Source organism: Miscanthus floridulus, chromosome 9, assembly GCF_019320115.1.
Source record: "Miscanthus floridulus cultivar M001 chromosome 9, ASM1932011v1, whole genome shotgun sequence".
NCBI lineage: Eukaryota > Viridiplantae > Streptophyta > Magnoliopsida > Poales > Poaceae > Miscanthus > Miscanthus floridulus.
In genome coordinates this window covers 47,368,054-47,387,188 of record NC_089588.1, presented here as the reverse complement: position 1 = coordinate 47,387,188, position 19,135 = coordinate 47,368,054, and the positions used below count along the sequence as shown (strand labels likewise).

Here is a 19,135-nt window from a genome sequence, read left to right as displayed (position 1 = left end):
ATGAAGTGCATCCCTACCGACCAAGGGAAATAGCTCCTCCTCGAGATCCATGCCGGAATCTACGAACATCACGCGGCCCTGAGGTCACTAGTTAGAAAAAGCCTTTCGACAAGGTTTTTACTAGCCCACTACACTACGAGAGGCAGAGGAGGTCATCCGTAGGTGTGAGGGATGCCAGTTCTACGCTTGGTAAACTCATATGCCAGCACAGGAGCTTCAAACCATCCCCATCGCCTGGCGATTTGTGGTCTAGGGCCTCGACATGGTCGGACCCCTCAAAAAGGGCCCGGGCGGCTTCACTCACCTACTCGTAGCGGTGGACAAATTCACCAAGTGGATAGAGGCAAAGTCCATCACCAACATTCGCTCAAAAGAGGTGGTCAAGTTCTTCCTTGACATCATCTACTGTTTCGGTGTTCCTAACTGTATCATCACTAACCACAGAACTAACTTCACCGGGAAGAAGTTCTTGGACTTCTGTGATGGATACGACATTAGGATCGACTGGGCCTCGGTCGGACATCCACATACTAATGGTCAGGTCGAGTGGGCCAATGGCATGGTCCTCCAAGGACTCAAGCCACGCATCTTCAACTGACTCAATAAGTATGCCTAGCAATGGGTTGCAGAGGTCCCAGCGATCCTCTAGAGCCTGATAATGACACCGAACCGATCCATAGGGTTCACACCTTTCTTCCTGGCCTACGGAGCTAAAGCAGTGTTGCCCTCCGACCTTGACCATGGTGCCTCAAGAGTGAAGGCCTTCGACCGAGACTAAGCCGTGGAGGCTCAACAGGACACGGTCGACCTGCTCGAGGAGGCTCATGAGATGACCGTCATCCGCTCTGCTCGCTACCAACAAACTCTCCGTAGGTACCATGAAAGAAAAATCAGAGGGAGGATCCTCGAGGTCGGAGACCTCGTGCTCCAAAGAACCCAATCAACCAAGGAGAAACATAAACTCTCTCCACCTTAGGAAGGTCCCTATACGGTGACTGAGGTGATCTGACTGGGCACCTACCGACTGATGGACGACAATGGCAATGTTCTCACCAACACTTGAAACATTGAACAGTTAGGTCGTTTCTTCCCCTAAAACTTGGTCTTATAGCTTTCTTTCATTCAACGTTTGCTCCTACAAGCACCCCGGTCCGAACACTTTCGGCCTAGGTCACTCAGGGGCTCCACGAGGGTACGATACCACCTCTTTTTTTACTATCATATAGTAAATATTTTTTACCTAAACGAAAGGGTAGTCCGTTCCTTTAATTACTCTACGTAACTTTGTTTTAAACTCTTAATCGATCACACCCCACCATGACCTACGGTTAAGAGCAGCTGAGCCTCACGAGCCACTCCTGGGTTCTTAAGGTTGCAGCCTATGGGACAAATGGCAGGTGCGAAAGAGAAAAGGATAAAAAACAAAGCTATGCTAGGATTAAAACAAAGAACGGATGGGATATGCTTCCCCTTATAAGTGATTCCATAACAAAACAAAACTAAAGTATTCATGAATACAAAAAATTGTTCACATGGGGGCTCCCCCATGAACTTATCCTTTACATTTACTAATTATTTCTACTCTAAATACTATTGTGGCCGCCCGGTGGCATCGGTTGATGGTGCGGTCGACAAGAATAAGGGTTGCTCGCTTGCTGATGGGATGACGTTTGGCTCGGTCGGAGGCAGGACGATGCTTGTTTCTGACCTGGTCTCCATTCCATCCACAGGCTGGATGATGTCTTCTTGGCGCACACCTTCAGTCATGCTCGAACGGTGAGCATCCATCAACCACTGCGTGGAGACTTGCTCGGCAACCATCTGTGCGCACGGCACCAAGCTCTCCCTAAGCGCATGGATGGCATCCACACTATAGCCATCAGCGTACCCTCTGTAGATGGCGGCGAAGTCTAGATCTGAGTGGTGTGTCGCCACTAAGGTCAGCACTCCCGACGTCTCATAGAACATCCCATCGGAGATGAGTGCCCAAACCTTGTTTGGGACCTCCACCAGCTAGATGGCGGGGGTACTGGTGCTCGGCGCTAACCCGAACACCTCAGAGACAACCACCTGGGTGATGTTGCAGATTTGGTCGAGCTCCCCCTAGAGAGCATGTTGCTCTTCAAGGGACTTGGCCAGCGCCTCCACGCTCTGACTGATCGCCGCCTTGGCTGTCTCCAGCTCCCACTCCAGAGAACCAATTTTTTCGCCTAGTTCTAGAAAAAGCATGACAAGTTCAGAAGCAAGGAAAAGAAAAAATCAAGACATCAACCAAAGGTGGAAAAGATACATACCGAGGTAGGTGCCTTTGAGGATGGAGATCCCTTCCTCTTGCTGGGTGACCTTCTCGAGTAGTCGAGCGTTCGACTCCTCCCCCCAAGCACCTACCCTCGGAGCGCGAGCACTTCTCAATCAGCCTCCGACTGGGCCTTCTGCTCCATCTCCAAAGCCTCCAAGGACTTCTAGAGCGCCACCACGTTCTTCGCCAGGTGGACCTTTGCTGCATCGAGTCCCCGCTCAGTAGCAGTTACCTATTCCGCCATGACTAGTTTCGCCACCTGTGCTCCCATCACCTCGACCGCTCAGTCTTGGGACTCACGGCGGGCGGATTCTAGCTAGCGCTCAAGCTCATCGACCAACCATGACATCATGATTTCTCGCTCCATCCGACCATGTTCCTCCTAAAGGAAACAGGACTTGCGGATCGACGTCGCCTCTAACTCCTATAAAGTGAGAAGCAAGCACGCTGACACAACCAGCGGAAGACCAAGGAGTTGAGGACAAACACTAAAAACATAGAAGGCTTACCTCAGCGATGCGTGGTAGGTCAACTGAGACCACCTGATGGACGAGCTCAACCCGCTCCAAGGCCTCCTTGAGCTTTGCCTTGGTTTGGGTGAGATCGGACTCCATCCACAATCCTCTCTCCTCTAGGAAGTGCTAGAGTGCCACCTCCTCATCATTGCAAAAGGACAAACCGAGCCTTCCTTAGGTCACCGAGGTAGGGCCACACCAGCTCATGGGTCGCCCCCAACCTGCTGGAAGATCCAGCCACCACAACATCGTGCGACGACCGGACAACCCTAGAACCTGCCTCACTAACTCCTATGATGGTGGGATGGCCGGTGGCTCCACCCTAGCGCCTACCTCGCTGGATCAGGGGATCTCCACTATCTTGACTCTATGGCCCATTGATGGATGTTCTGCCTCTAGCCTGGCCGCATCTCCTCCTGACCCCTCTAGCTCCGACCAGGAGGGCAAGGTAGGGAGCTCGATCTCCCTCCTATCTTTTGCCATGGCTATTGGGGGAGGGATCGCAAGGGTCACCTCCGACCCAACCTCTGTCGTCACCATGGGGATCACCACCATCACCGCCGTCGCCATCACCGCCGTACTCACGACTAGTTGGGAGGGCGCAACCCCTAGAAGGGAAGGTCGCACCACCACCAGTCTGCTTTCCCCATCGCTCATCGTGACTCACTGTAGGCTGGGCCTCCACTCCTCTCGCATGGGAGGTAGGGCAATGCCCAGTCCTGTTAGTCCCTGGCCACTATCAAAAAAGTATAGGTCAGTCGCATAAAAAGAACTCAACTGTGAGATCGAAAAGGAACAAAGATGCATACTTGGATGAAAGCGGTAGGGCCCTAAAGCCTTGACCCACTAACAACAAACCTGCCAAATGAGGACCACTCATGGGTCATGACCTGCACCCCCTCGTATCAACCGAGGGAGGAACCAACCCGGCCAGTTCTCGATTGGCCCGCAAATCACCGCGACCGCTGGCTCACGGCGCACCCGTTGGGGCAACTGACAGGGCATCTCCCCATTATGGGTCACGAGCACGCATTGACCCCAAAAATGTAGGGGTATGAGCACACTCCTCCAACTGGCTGGCATACCCTGCCATGCTCGGAGCAGTGGGGGGCAAAGCCAATGACGCCTCCGAAGGGCGCAGCAATCATGCCCGCTTTGCCTCTCGCTCGACGGCGGCGTCTGAGCTCGCGGTGTGCTTCCTTGATGCGGGAACATCGCCATTCCTCTCCACATCCCGCCCACCACTGGTGGACGCGGCCGTAGGCTCACAACGCTCCACCGAGGTCGCAACCATGCCTTGGTCTCCTTCATCCTCGGAGGAGCTCGTGTCACCACCCATCTCTGTGGGCTCCTCCAACTGGAGCTCCGCCTCTACGTTGCTCTGGTTTTCATCGGCCTGCACCCACCGGGTGATCTCCCTCTCCTTCTCATGCCTCCTCCAAGGCTTCTCAGCTCTCTTCTTCTTTTTGGCAACCGCTGCCTCTTTCTGAGTGGCTTGCCGAGCTGCGCCCTCCGCCCCCCTCGGAAGAAGCGGCCAGGATTTATAACCCATGAGTCCCTACGAAATAGACAACTTGAAGTCAAAATACAGGAGAGCAAAAGGGAAAAAGACACAGAATGAGAAGAGGGGAGCGTATACTGGATTGGACAACTTCATGGCGTGAAAAGGTCTGGGCTTTCCTTCATGGGACTCTTTGTCCCTCAGTTGCAGCACCTTGTCGAGCCAATTCCAGACTTTGTCCTTTGCCAACTCCTCCGACGACGCGCAGTCGGAATCCATTGGGCCAGAGTAGGCCCACATCGGTCGCCTCCTCTCTGCTAGTGGGGTGACTTGATGGCAGAAGAAAGTGTGGAACACCCGCAGCCCATCGAGGCCATACTGCACCAGCTTCTGGAGCTCTGCCTCGATGACCTCCAGCTTGTTCTACCAACTAGAGGCCCTCCACGAATAGCTCTCCTGCCTCTCCAGCCTTCTTCCGGTGAACGGTGGGAACGGCGCCTTCGCTGGGTTCTTGATGTAGAACCACTCCCCATGCCACCTCCAATTGGAGTCATAGGGGGAGTATGTGGGGTAGGAGCCCAACGGCCTTGGCTCTTCTATAAGGTGAAGCCCCCAACCGACATGGTCCTAGGTGGCTTCCCCTCCGACAGGGCTCACCCGATGAAGATCTGCCAAAATAGATCCATGTGCGACTCCATCCTGAGGAAGGCCTCGCAGACGGTGACAAAACTGGCAACATGCAGCACCCCAGTCGGATTGAGGTGCTATAGCTCTAGGCCCCACTCGTTGAGGAGCCCACGCAAGAACCAGTGTGCGGGATATCCTAGTCCACGCTCATGGACAATGAGGAAGGAGACAACCTCATCGGCCTGAGGTCATGGAATAGCTTCTCCTAGCGTAGGAGCCCTCCAGTGTGCCACCTCCTTCGGTGGAAGCAGCCCCTTCTCAGTGAAGGTGACCAGCACTGCCTCATCTACATTGGATGGCCTCTAGTTTGACATCACGCTCTAGACTCACAAATGGATCTGTGAGTTCTCCTCTCCCTCGTTTTACCCTCTCTCTATTAGAAACCGCCACAGCGCATGAACATGCTTAGCAAGAAGGAAGGAGGAGAGGCGGTAGATGGAGAAAGGCAAAGGAATAGGATGAAAACCCTCTCCCTTACCCTATTTAAATGTGAATAGGCATACGATGGGACATGTCCTGACTGATGGGATGCACCCTGCCCAACGAAACATCACCCGGTTAAAACAGGATGTGGCTAGGGTTGGGCCCACCACTACCACAACATAGGCATAGGAAACAAGGCGCAACCACATGCAAACAACCCTCCGCCTTCTCAGGCAGGGCTTGGAAGGGCCCAACAATAGGATCTCCATCAAGGAGAGACCAACGGGCTTCTTGAGTTGATTGGATGGCTCAGGCGACTATCGGGAGATAGGTAAGGAGCAGTGGGATGCCCCATGCAGGCTACACCGTCTCTGCCATGAACAACAGACATGGATCCCATTCGGACATATTCAATAAGAGCTCCTTAAACCCGTCACTCGAGTCATCAAGGTAACTTTACCAAATCATCTTTCTTTATTTTTTGATGCATGATCATTCATTCATCATTTCTCATACATGCATTCATAGATTCAGTCATACAACCATTCATTCATCCCATACATCCAAAGCATTGCATATGCAAATTAATGCATCACAATGCTGCATCTTGCGTCATGAAGTGGAAGTTGCCTCATTCAACATGAGCAACGACCGACTGGGGTTCGAAGGCCAGCCCACAAAGGGCTCGAGGCCACCTTGCATCAAATAGAGCCAGCAGCCCATGCCCGATATGCTTAGAAGCAGACAGGGTCATCTTGACCTTCTTGTTCAATCCTAACCTCAAGCCATGCCCACAGAATCCCCATCGAGGGGAGGCCAGCGGGCCACCTGAGTCGGTCTATGGAACAACTTGAGCATCTACCGAGAGGCGGGTTAAGGAGTAGTGGAATGCGAAATGAGGGCTATGCTAACCCTGTTACAAACGATGGACCTGGATTTCGCTCGAACACGCCTGTTAGTGAGCTCACCAAGCACGTCACTCGAGCCATGGAGGCAAGCGATGTTAGCTCAGGCCCTTTGGTTGTAGAAACCATGGACGGGGTAATGCACAGAACTAGACCAACACCTACCAAACCCAATGGGGCTTAGGGGCTCAAGTCGCCCGACGCCAACTCAGGAAATCAACCGACTGCGCAGGTCACGAGCAGGAAAACACGGGCAAACACCCCGAATGGCAGAAACACAGTAGTCTATAGCCCTAGGAAAGAGTACCAAGATACTCAGCCTCCAACCGACTCACCAGTCGGATGTAGGCTCAGGGGCTAAACCCACCGGGTGTGCTTGTGCGCACCCGCTGGCAAGTCAAAAAATCCCCCAGATGATTCTATCTGAATCGCCCGGGGGCTCGGAGGCTACACCCACTGGGTGCGCTTGCGTGCACCCTCTAGCAAAACAAAAACTCCCCTAGACGATTCTACCTAAATCGCTTGGGGGCTCCTACCGGGTTCATAAACCTAGGGTTCCTAATAGGCCTACTTCCCAGCAAAAGCTTGGCCCAGCAGATGACATTACAAATGACACGCAACTCCTAGGCCAGCCTAGATACCTAACAATAGGCTAGAAGAGCGATCCAGTCTCCGACTAGAAAGCCTATCCAAGGAGGGGGCGACGCTCGCTTTCGAATCTGACCCACTTTTTTGACCAGAAGGCTTAGCCAAGGAGGGGACGATGTTCACTTCTGACTTCGACCCGCTTCTCCGATAGGAAGGACTGGCCATGGAGGGGACGACGCTCGCTAGGAACGACCAGCCAGGGACGCCTGCTCGGTGAGGACCCAAGAAATCAAGCAGAGTAGATAAGGTAAGGCTCTCACGTCAACTGCAATACTGAGGACCATACCCTGCACTTCTACAAGACAGTACTATCAGGCCATGCCAGAAGGGTACTTTGCAACCATCTAGACATGTCAGAACACGAACAGTGTTGCGGGCGCTGACATTTGCCATACCAGAAGAACACGATGGAGCCTTCCATATGCATCTGGGCATCAACATTATTGTGGGCGCCGACAAACTATCTTGTACCCAATGGTGTGGACAACAAGACTAGGAAACACACACTCTCTCTCTCTCAACTTGTAAGGCCATCCCCTTCGCCTATAAAAGGGGATGTGCACCCTCCTAAAAGGAGGACGATCATTCCGACTCTCTCTCTCTCTCTCTCTCTGCTAGCTTTAGACATTCTGAGCACTCAAACAGCTCCATGGCTCTAAAACTCTAAAGCTACACAGAGCATATGTTCCAATACTTAGTGCATGTAGGAGCTCCCGTCACTCTTGGCCCTTCAGTCCAGAGTCTGACCAGACCTCTAACACCCCCATCGAAAGAAGATGAAGCAGAGCTCATAGAAACCTTAGCAAAAAACAAAGACATCTTTGCCTGGTCAGCCTCCAACCTGAAAGGGGTCAGTAGGGACATTACACAACACTCCCTTGATATCAATCCCATAATAAAGCCAAAGAAGCAGTGACAAAGGAAAATGTCGGAGGAGAGAATTTTAGCAGCAAAAGTCAAAGTTCAGAGGTTGTTAAACACAAACGTCATTAGAGAAATCAAGTGCTCAGAATGGCTAGCAAATATAGTCCTAGTGCCAAAGAAAAATGGAAAGATGAGAATGTGCATAGACTTCATAGATCTAAACAAAGCATGCAAGAAAGATCCTTTTCTATTACCAAGAATAGACACCTCTGTCAACAAGGCAGTAGGATGCAAGTGCTTCTCTCTCCTAGATTACTGCTCAAGGTACCACTAGATCTGGCTCAACAAAGAAGATGAGGTGAATACAAGTTTCACTACCCCCTTCGGAACTTATTATTACACAAGAATGTCCGAAGGATTGAAAAACGTAGGATCAACCTTTGCCAGAATGATGAAGGCAGTCCTCGGTCCATAGCTACAGAAAAACATCATAGCTTATGTTGATGATATTGTGGTGATGAGCAAGAATGAAGGAGATCACATAGTAGATTTAAAGAAAACCTTCGCCAATCGAAGAGAAGAGGGGCTAAAACTCAATCCAGAAAAGTGTCTTTAGCGTAAGCAAAGGTAAAATGCTTGGGTACATCATAGGACCCAAAGGCATAAGAGGCAACCCAGACAAAACAAAGGCCATAATCTCAATGGTGGAACCATCAACAAAAAAGGAAGTCCAAAAACTCACTAGAAGAATAGCAGCACTGAACAGATTGATCTCAAAGTTAGCAAAACGTAGCCTCCCATTCCTTAAAGCTTTGAGGGGCTAGAATAGTCAAAGGCCTTCCAACAACTCAAATATTATTTGGCTAGCAGACTGATGGTGATAGTGCAGAATACGGAGGCTCCATTATTGTTATATGTTGCAGCTTCTGACCATGCGGTTAGTGGGGTGCTTGTCCAAGAGAAAGAAGAAGAGTCGAATGTCATACAACAGCCGGTCTACTACATCTCAGAAGCCCTGTTAGGATCAAAGTTGAACTATACAGAGATAGAAAAAATAGCATATGCAGTGTTGATCTCTTCAAGGAAATTGAAGCACTACTTCTAAGCACATGAGATCATAGTGCCCTCTTCAACCACTCAGGGACATACTTAGCAACAAAGAAGCCTCCAGAAGAATAGGGGAAGGGGCAACAGAGGAACTCAACTATGTATCAAGAACAACAATAAAGTCACAGGCGCTATCAAATTTTATGGCAGGTTTGACACCTTCAATAGAACAAGCCCCGCAGCCTTAGCCCCAAATCTAGACACTCTACACATATGGGGCATGGGGACATCTAGGCGTTGGGGCCTCCGCCATTTTGATAGCTCCATCTGGCCTCCGCATGAAGTATGCAGCAAGGTTAGAATTCATGGCAACAAACAATATAACAGAATATGAAGGCCTCATACTAGGCCTCAACAAGGCAAAGGCACTCGGAGCAAAAACACTACTGGCAAAAACAGACTCCCAAGTCATAGCAGGACAAGTCAAAAAAGAATATATGGCACGAGAACCAGATATGATCAAGTACCTAGCCACAGTAAGGGCTCTTGAGCAGAGGTTCTAGGGTTAACCCTGTAGTACATACCAAGAGAAGAAAATGCAAAAGCGGATGAGCTGGCGAAGGCAGTAGCAAACAACTTGCCCATACCAAATGGAGCCTTATATCAAGTGTTGCAAGCATTGGCAACGTAGGTCACAGCAAAGGCATTCAAAATGGTCTTAGTCACCGAGTCCAAAGACTGGAGGTAGCTGATCATAGATTGCCTGAACAATGTGCATCACACAGAGGATGAAGCAAGCACAACAAGAATGACAGCAAGAGCAAGAAACTATACACTGATAGATGGAATATTGTACAAAAAGGGGTTGTCCAACCATTACTCGAGTGCATACCTTAGAGCAAAGGCAAAAACCTTCTATAGGAAATCCACTTAGGTTTATGCGGCTCACACATTGGTCTAGGGGCACTGTCTACAAAGGCCATCAGGCAAGGATTCTATTGGCCTACACACATCAAAGACACAGAAGAGATTGTCAAGATATGCAAGCATGCTAGACCACCTCCCCACACTAGTCAAAACCTTCGCCTGCTGAACAACTCATCCCACCCACTTGGCCCTTGCAAAGATGGGGCATGGACCTGGTTGGGCCACTAGCGCCATCACAAGGGGGAACAAGTTTGTAGTAGTTGCCATAGAATATTTCACAAGATGGATTGAGGCCAGACCACTCGCAACAATCACATCAGAGATAGTAAAAAAGTTCTTCTGGCAGAACATAATTTGCAGATTTGGAATACCAATGACCCTAACAGTTGATAATGGAAAGCAATTTGACTCAGACAACTTCAAAGAATTATGCAAGAGTATAGGTACCAAGGTAGCCTTCGCCTTAGTCTACCACCCATAATCAAACAGAGCAGTGGAATGAGCTAACAGAGTGATATTCTCAGCAATAGCAAAGACTTTATTCATCCTTCGCAAAGGCAAGTCGGTAGAGGAACTGCCGAGGGTAGTGTGGTCCCATAACACTACAGCCTCTAGAACAATAGGCTTCACATCATTCAAATTCTTGTACGGTGAAGAAGCAATGCTGCCTAAAGAAGCCAGGCATTAGAGCCTTCGTGTCATAAAACAAGCACTAGCAGAAGATGAAGAGTACTCTGAGGACACAAGATTAGAAGCAGTACAAAACATTACAAAATACCAAGACCAAACCAAAAAGTAGAGAGACAACAAAGTGATTAGAAAACTCATACAAGATGAAGACCTAGTCCTTAGAAGGAAACCTAATGCTGAAAATGTTGGAAAGCTTCAACCAAAATGGGAAGGCCCATATGTGGCGAAGGCCGCCAGAAGACCTGGGTCATTCTACCTGACTGATGGTGAAGGCAAAACAACAACCCATACGTGGAACATCGACAGTTTGCATAGATTTTACGTCTAAATGTAAAAAGGTGGACTCCGCAGAACTATAAGCGAAGGTCACTGAGCTTCTCCTAGTTTTTGTATTTTTTACATTTCATGCAAAATGGGCCTGCACTCTTTTCCACACAAAGGGAAACCCTAGCGGAGGTGAGGTTTTTAACAAGGCAGGTTCCATGTAAAAACCTCTAAAATATAAAGAGGAATCCCCCAAGAATACCATGAAAAGTGAAGGTCGAAAGTGTCTAGCAACGGAGCCACAATATTCGACAACAACATTGTGACAAAAGAGGACCCTCCAATGCTTTAGACGAAGGCTCTAAAGCATGGAATGACCTCCTCGGCTAAATTAGCCTGTCACCTTGAGAAAGCCCTGTCCACATTCAGGCTTCAAGGATTTATCAAAATGGCTAAAAAGGCCAAAGCAAACCTGAGAAAGACCTACCTTAGGCATAGGCATCGGGAAAAGGCTTGTCATTATCAAGCTTCAAATAACTATCAGAAATTAATAGCTAAGGTACAATAGCAATAAAGCCTAGGAGAACGCCAGGTACAAGAAAATCCAATGCTCATTACGACTTAAAAACATATCCAAGCAATAAACACTGGCCAACCACCAAGATTTATTAAAAAGTATAAGTAGTATGCTATAAAATCTGGCGCCCCGCCACTGCAATAGCCCCGGTCAGTACATTTTCATACCCCTACCAACAAAAGAGCACTAGGGGGAAGCCAAACTAGTCAAAAACCAGTGCACTATAGAGCCAACACAGAGTAAAATGGAAGCCAAAGTGTCCTTAGAAACGAAAGGCTTAGAGGTATCGTGTGAAGACTCGTAAATCCAACAGCTTGCGTAGCCCAATGAAGGCCACATTGAGGTTGTACGCATCATCCACCCAATGTCGTACAACCTCCATGAGGCATTAAATGACCTTGGCAGTAAACAGTCAGTGTCAGAGGTTGCAAGAGGGTATCGCATGAAGGCTCGTAACATCCCCCCATAATCGAAGACACCATCTGGCGCAACCCGACATCAACCATGTTTGACGGGAGCACAGCTGCTCCAGCATAGCCGATGGCAAAAACAAGACAATCCAGACGCAAGCAGAGGCAATGTCTAAGAAATGCTTCTTCGACCTCCATTGCTTGCTCAAATTGCTCTGTGGCCTCTAGAGAAGCATCAAGAATAAAATTAGCACCTCCGATGAATGCTCAAATTGAACCAAAGCCTTCACAACATCAGCAAGATCAAATATGAGCACCTTAGTTCATCTACTGCAACATGCTAGAACTTCCTTGTCAACTTCAAGCAATCACAAAGACAGAGGCCAGAGAAGCAAAACAAGCACCAAAGCCTCTACAAGGCTCCCAAGGTCAAAAACCAACAACCCAGCTCCTCAGCGCAAGAGCATAGACTCGTATTCAACGTAGGCCAGAGAAGAGAAGTGGAGGCAAGAGAGAAACTAAGCCACAAGAAATGTAACCCTTCAGCCTAGCCAAAAATTATAGCAAGAATCCTTTGTAAAACGAACCGCACAAAACACAGTCAAGAAAAAGTTTATTACAAAAGCATATATGATTACAACAATAGCGCATTAGAAGCGCAATAGTACTGTTGGGTTCATAAACCTGGGGTCCCTCATAGGCCTGCTTCCCAGCAAAAGCTCAGCCCAACAGATGACATTACAAACAATGCACAACTCCTAGGTTGGCCCAGATACCTAACGATAGACTGGAAGAGTGATCTAGTCTCCGACCAGAAGGCCTGGCCAAGGAGGGGGCGATGCTCGCTTCTGACTCCGACCTGCTTTTCAGACCAGAAGGCCTAGCCAAGGAGGGACGATGCTCGCTACCGACTCTGACCCACTTCTCCGACCAAAAGGCCTAGCCAAGGAGGGGATGACGCTTGCTTCTGACTTCGACCCGCTTTTCCGACCGGAAGGCCTGGCCAAGGAGGGGGCGGTGCTTGCTTCTAACTCCGACCCGCTTCTTCGATCAGGAATACACTGAACCTCTGCTTATGGCTCTTCTCCGACCGGCATGGTAGGAGCAGACTAGGAATGACCGACTAGGGACGTCTGCTCGGTGAGGACCTAAGAAATCAGGCAGAGCAGATAAGGTAAGGCTCTCAAGTAAATTGTAATACTGAGGACCGTACCCTGCACACCTATAGGACAGTACTATCAGGCCATGCCAGAAGAGTACTTTGTAACCTTTCGAATATGTCAGGACACGAACAGTGTTGTGGGCACCGACATTTGTCCTACAGTATGGTAGGCGCCGACATTTGCCATACCAGAAGAACACGATGGAGCCTGCCATATGCATCTGGGCGCCAACAGTATTGTGGGCACCGACAAACTATCTTGTACCCAATGGCGTGGGCAACAAGACTAGGAAACACACACACTCTCTCTCAACTTGTAAGGCCATCCCCTTCACCTATAAAAGGGGATGCGCACCCTCCTAAAAGGAGGACGGTCATTCCGACTCTCTCTCTCTGCTAGCTTTAGACATTCTGAGCACTCAAATAGCTCCACGGCTCTAAAACTCTAAAGCTACACAGAGCATACATTCCAATACTTAGTGCACGTAGGAGCTCCCGTCACTCTTGGCCCTTCAGTCCAGAGTCTAACCGGACCTCTAACACCCCCATCTTATTCCCACTCGTTTATAACCCCACAGCAAATTTTGAGTACCTGGGCTCAAGAATGAAGTCACCAACCGACTCAAACTGAATGTAGGGCATGTTGCCTGAACTAGTATAAACCCTATGTCATTGAGTGCTAGGCCACATCCGATCACAATGTACGACAAAACGATAAATATTTACTTGTTGGTCACTTTTCGCACCGACAAGTACAAAAGCCCGAAGGCAACAATAGGGCAAACAAAAAGAGGAGGCATTAAGGCCTTCCAAGTAACAGCTACAAAGGCATGAAGACCAGCCAAACAAATCAGTTAAAAACTAAGGTTGACGCCCTCGCTAGGCTAATGACCTAGTAAACTCCGCACATTCATTATCAATATCATACTTTACAAAAGCAAACATATCGTGAACAGAACGATGGGGAAAGCTTCCCGCCAATATTGTCATAGTTCACCACTAACATAAATCTAGTCTGCATACATAGTAACAGGAGACACATCCTGCATAGTCCCAGTGAAGGAGTCCTGCACATGACAAGTTCATAATTTAGACCTAAATATATTCAAAAGGACGGGCATCTGCAGCACACCGCCCTCCACCAAGCCTAAGAAAACTAACTAAAACCTACACTACACCTTCGGGTCGGTAGGAGCAGGCGTAGGTTCCTAGGGCTTCAGGACCTTAGCAGCTAGAGATAGAGCCTTTGGAGCCGGCACCACCATAGCCAGCAAAGATTGCCCCCCAACAGCACCACGTGCAGCCTCCTTCTTCTGCAACTCCTGCAAAAATAACACCAAGGTATAAAAACAACAAACAAGCGACATAAAACTTAAGGGAGAAACAAGATATGTGGGAAAAACCAACCTCAACTCAGCGTGCCTCTGCCATCGAGCAAGGCTCGGCCTAGCTAAATTTCACCCAGAATGACTTCATGAAGTGGTAGACTGATCTTCTGATATCACACAAAGTCATTCCAAGATCGGCCAGGCTCTCAAGATCTATCTCCTTCACGTCTTTGGCAAGCGAGCAACCATCCTGCACCAACATCTTCGAGAGGTTCATAGCGGAGGCCAAGGCTCCAAAGTCAACAACACCGCTAACGAAGTCAGGCAGCTTCATGAAGTTGGCCTTCATCTAGGAGAAGATGTTGAATGCCGAAGGCTTAGACGACAGTGGCGGCATAGAGCCTCCGAACTGCTCAAGCGCACCCATGTAGACCTCCGCTGCGGCCAGTCCAATGGACTTGGCGTCTTCAAGGCGCTTAGACAACATGTCCACTTGCACCTTCAAGGCAGCACCAGACTCCCTTTCAGCATCAACCTCCTTGCAAAGGTTATCGGCTGTCTCAATGGCCTTTAGAGTGTGCTCAACAGCCAATTGCTCGGCAGCCTTCGCGCCATCAACCTCCTTATTCAGCAAATTGACCTTCTTCTGTAGCTCCTCTAGCTCAGCATGGGCAGTGCGGAGGCTACCAACCTCCCCTGCAAGCCAAGTCTTCTCGGCCACAAGAGCTTCCACCTCTTTCTTCAAGGCCTCAATGGCTCAACTCCTCGATGTCCTCCGAATGATAGTGGCTCTATCAAGACAAAAGTTAGCCACAAGCATAATAAGTAATAGCTAAAAATGAAGAATGAAACATACCACACATTGCTGCTCCAAGTTCATCCGCATTAAAGTAGTCAACATTCTTCAAGTGGTGGCGAAGGCGGCCTAACAACAAATCAAGTGCAAGAAACGTAAGACAAAAAGCAAGAAAACAAAAGATTTAGGAAGAACAACCTCCTATATCATTATAAATAGCTTCAAGGACATCCGCCCACCCACTTATTGTGCTGTCGGAGACACCTAGAATAGCAGCCAAAAATCAGCAACACCAAAACATAATATAATGCAGGAACGGAAAACAACAAGCAAAAAGCAACCTTCATCGCCATCCAAGCTAGGTCTAGATGGGTGAGGAGTTGCGCCCCAAGCGGATTCCTCAGAGGTGCTCCCAAGCCAATCAGGGCGAGGTCCACACCCAAAGGATCGTTAGGGTTTTCATCAGTTTTCCCAAGGGCCTCCGTCAAACACCCTGGAAAAATAAAAATAAGTCCTGATAAAATAGAAAAATAAAAACAGTAAAGGAAAAACAAAGCTAAGAGGTAACTTACCCAGATGTAAAGGATTCGAGGCAACGTTTTTCTCTTTAGTACTATAGGCCTCGTTCGGCTGGTACGAAGTTTGGCTTGTTCGACTTTTTTTTCAGCCGGAACAGTATTTTTTTCTCACAACATTTCAGCCAGAACAGTGTTTTCAGCCAGTTTCAGCCAAGTTTCAGACCAGCGAACGGGGCCATAGTACTATAGGCTTGCTTGGATCGCTTAGGGCTGGTTACTAGTTGGGCAAAAATTAGCTAAAATTAGTTATGCTTGGCTAACAACTAGTTAAATGACTTGTCTGAAAAATTAGCCAACCTACTCATGTTTAAATGCACTAGGACTAGTTTTGGTTAATTTTTAGATAGATAACAAGGATAGCGTAGAGTAGGCTGGCCAGTGGGGTGTTGGGTTTTTGTTTTCTTTTTATTTAGACTAGCAAAGATGCCTGTGCGTTGCAATGGGAGAAAAAAAATAGTATCTCGAGGCCAATAGACTTGATTCAACCTAAATGATCATCTCAGCTTCCTCCGTAACTCACCTTCCACCATTAAGTACTACGTATCAAATCCAGAGTACATGTTTCTTTCCTATCGGTAGCTACGTAGCATAGTAATGTTAATTTTGTGTCATAATATTTATACTTTTTCTATAAAATATGGTCAAATTTAAAATAGTTTTACTTAAAATAATTCTAAAAGTTGATTTCATTTTGGGCGAAGTGAGTATAAGAAAGAGTCTTCTCTAAACAATAGTAGTAGTAACCGTAATAATAAGAATACATGCACATTATTTTCCACTACATTATTATGTTTTAGTGATTAAATTTTGATCGCCAGATCTGGTGATGGACAGCTAAGGATATCCTCATGTATATATGTATTCGGATGGTATATTTAGATTTTTTTAAAAGAAAAACGGCATCATCAAGCTAACAACGAATCCAATTGAGCAAAGGCAGAGCACGTTCCTTGGTAGAGCAAACTGATTCGGTCCACGTGCTAGCAACGTTTTGTTTTTACAGGAGAGCGTCGTCCACATGCTAGTGAAAACCGATTCGATCCCTGCGCAATGCGTGTTTTGTAAGACTTTATATGGATAAAATTCTCTAAATTCATACGAAGAAATTCTAATAAATCTCATATGCCCCATATATGTGTTTTTTAATGGGCTTTATTGTTTAAGTTCATGAGTAGAGGTAGAAGGTGTAACATCAATTAGTAGCATATTGCTAGTTAATGTGTAACATCAATTAGAACTATCATTGAAAGTTTTTAGTTTGGAAAATCTTAAGATAGTCAGTTAATGTTTTCCACTTCTCACTACTGCGTTGTCTTCTAAGTTTTTCCGTCCTGATCCTTTGCGCGCACGGAGAGTTGGGAGAGCAGGCCTTTGGAACCGCCGTCAGCGCGCACGGAGAGTTAGGAGAGCAGGCCTTCGGAACCGCTGTCTGCATTTGTGACATCTGCTCGGGTGTACGGGCGATTAAGTTTTTGGGGAGCGTTTTCGCGACTGCTCGCTTTTTCCTGGTGACCGCCGACGTCTTCTTCTTCTTTCTCGGATAGTCTACTTCCCGGTGGTCGTTCGAGGGACTGCATTGCGTACATCTTCTTGCACCGACTGTGGTCCGCGACTTCGAGCAACACACCATGAGTGGAACTGGAGCCACCGGTGCTTTGAGCATGAGTTCCTCCGCAGGGTACATCTCTATTCTCAAATTGGTTAAATTCAATCTTATTTTTGCTATGATCAGTATGTTGTTTATGAACATATTTTCTACTAATCTAAGCAGTAGTAAAATCACACACGTGCACATATTTGTCATCACAAATTTGTTATTATTTTTCTGAATTAATTTTAACATGAAAATGCCTAAATTTCTAACAATCCAAAAACCTAATATTAGACAATTTTTTGTTAGTGGTTTTGCTGCTGCTTTGAAGCCAAATGATTTTGTTGGAACAAATTACAAGACATGGCGTGCTAAGATGGTGCTGTGGCTTACTGCTATGAACTGCTATCACGCCGCACAGGGAAACCTGAACAATTTACTTCTGAGGAGGAGAAAAAATTCAAGGTAGCTAATAACTTGTTTCGAGCCACCGTGATTAGTGCACTTTATAGCAAGTATGAGGACAGCTACCTTCCTTACACGTCAAACAAGGAATTATCTGATGCACTTGATGCTAAGTTTGGTGTTTCTGACACCAGTACCGAGCTATACCTCATGGAACAGTTGTTTGACTACAAGATGGTTGACAACCATTCTGTGGTCGAACAAGCTCATGAGATACAAGCACTGACTAAGGAACTCGAACAGTTTCTATGTGTGTTACCTGATAAGTTTATGGCCGGCGGTATTATCGCTAAATTACCACATTCTTGGAAGGATTTTACTACCTCCCTAAAATACAAGAGACAAGAGTTTAGCGTGGCTAAGCTTATTGGGTCTCTTGATGTTGAGGAGAGGACGAGAGCAAAAGACACACGTGAAAAAAGAGTTGAGTCTTCTGCTACCAATATGGTGCAGAGAAAAAACAATAATACATCTCGTAATAAGAAGAAGAAGAACAAGCAAGAGAACAACTCGAAGCCAAAACAAACAACCACTTTTAAGAAGAAAAAGAACAACAAAGATGGTGGTTGCTTTGTTTACGGGGGTGATGAGCATTGGGCAAGTTCGTGCCCAGACTACAAATTTAAGAAAGAGAAGAAATCTGCGAACATGGTTGTTAGCGAGGCTGAATGAGGAACATCTGGGTATGGTAATTTTTTATCTACTATTCTTTCAGTTTGTCATTCACCTGAGTGGTGGATAGACACTGGGGCTAATATTCATGTGTGTGCTGATGCCTCTTTATTTTCTTCTTATTAGGTCGACGGGACTGAAGCCTTGCTGATGGGAAACGGATCCCATGCGCGTATTCTTGGTGTTGCTACGGTCATTCTAAAGTTCACTTTGGGAAAGACGGTGCTGCTGAAGAACGTGCGGCATGTTCCCTCCATAAAAAAGAATCTAGTTAGCGGCTCTCAATGTTGTTGAGATGGTTATAAATTTGTCTTTGAGTCCAATAAATGTGTACTATCAAAGTATGAACTTTTGTTGGTAAATGTTATGATTGCGGTGGTTTGTTCCGCTTATCCTTGCATGATGATATATGTAATAAGATTGTGAACAATGCTATTATCTCTGATGAGTCAAATATTTAGAATTCACGTATTTGTCTTGTTAATTTTGGTTATCTATCGCAGCTTACAAATCTGAATTTAATCCTGAAAATTAATTTGGTCAAAGGTTTCAAGTGCCATGTGTGTGTGGAATCAAAGCAACCTCATAAGCCACACAAAGCTGCAGAGACGAGGAACTTGGCGCCATTTGAACTAGTCCATTCCAATCTATGCGAGATGAATGGTGAATTGACTAAAGGTGGCAAAAGATATTTTTTTACTTTTATAGACGATTGTACTAGATTTTGTTATATATACCTGTTAAAAACAAAAGATAAAGTGTTGCATTACTTTAAGATCTATAAAG

At 47.1% G+C, this 19,135-nt stretch overlaps 1 protein-coding gene across 1 annotated transcript; it reads left to right on the top strand.

Annotated features, from left to right (window-relative positions):
* Positions 1 to 17,249: 17,249 nt before the first annotated feature.
* On the top strand, positions 17,250 to 18,349 carry LOC136479823 (uncharacterized). Its single transcript, XM_066477559.1, has 2 exons — positions 17,250 to 17,352; positions 17,634 to 18,349. The coding sequence occupies exons 1-2, from the start codon at positions 17,250 to 17,252 to the stop codon at positions 18,347 to 18,349; spliced, it is 819 nt and encodes a 272-aa protein (XP_066333656.1).
* The last annotated feature ends 786 nt before the right edge of the window (positions 18,350 to 19,135 follow it).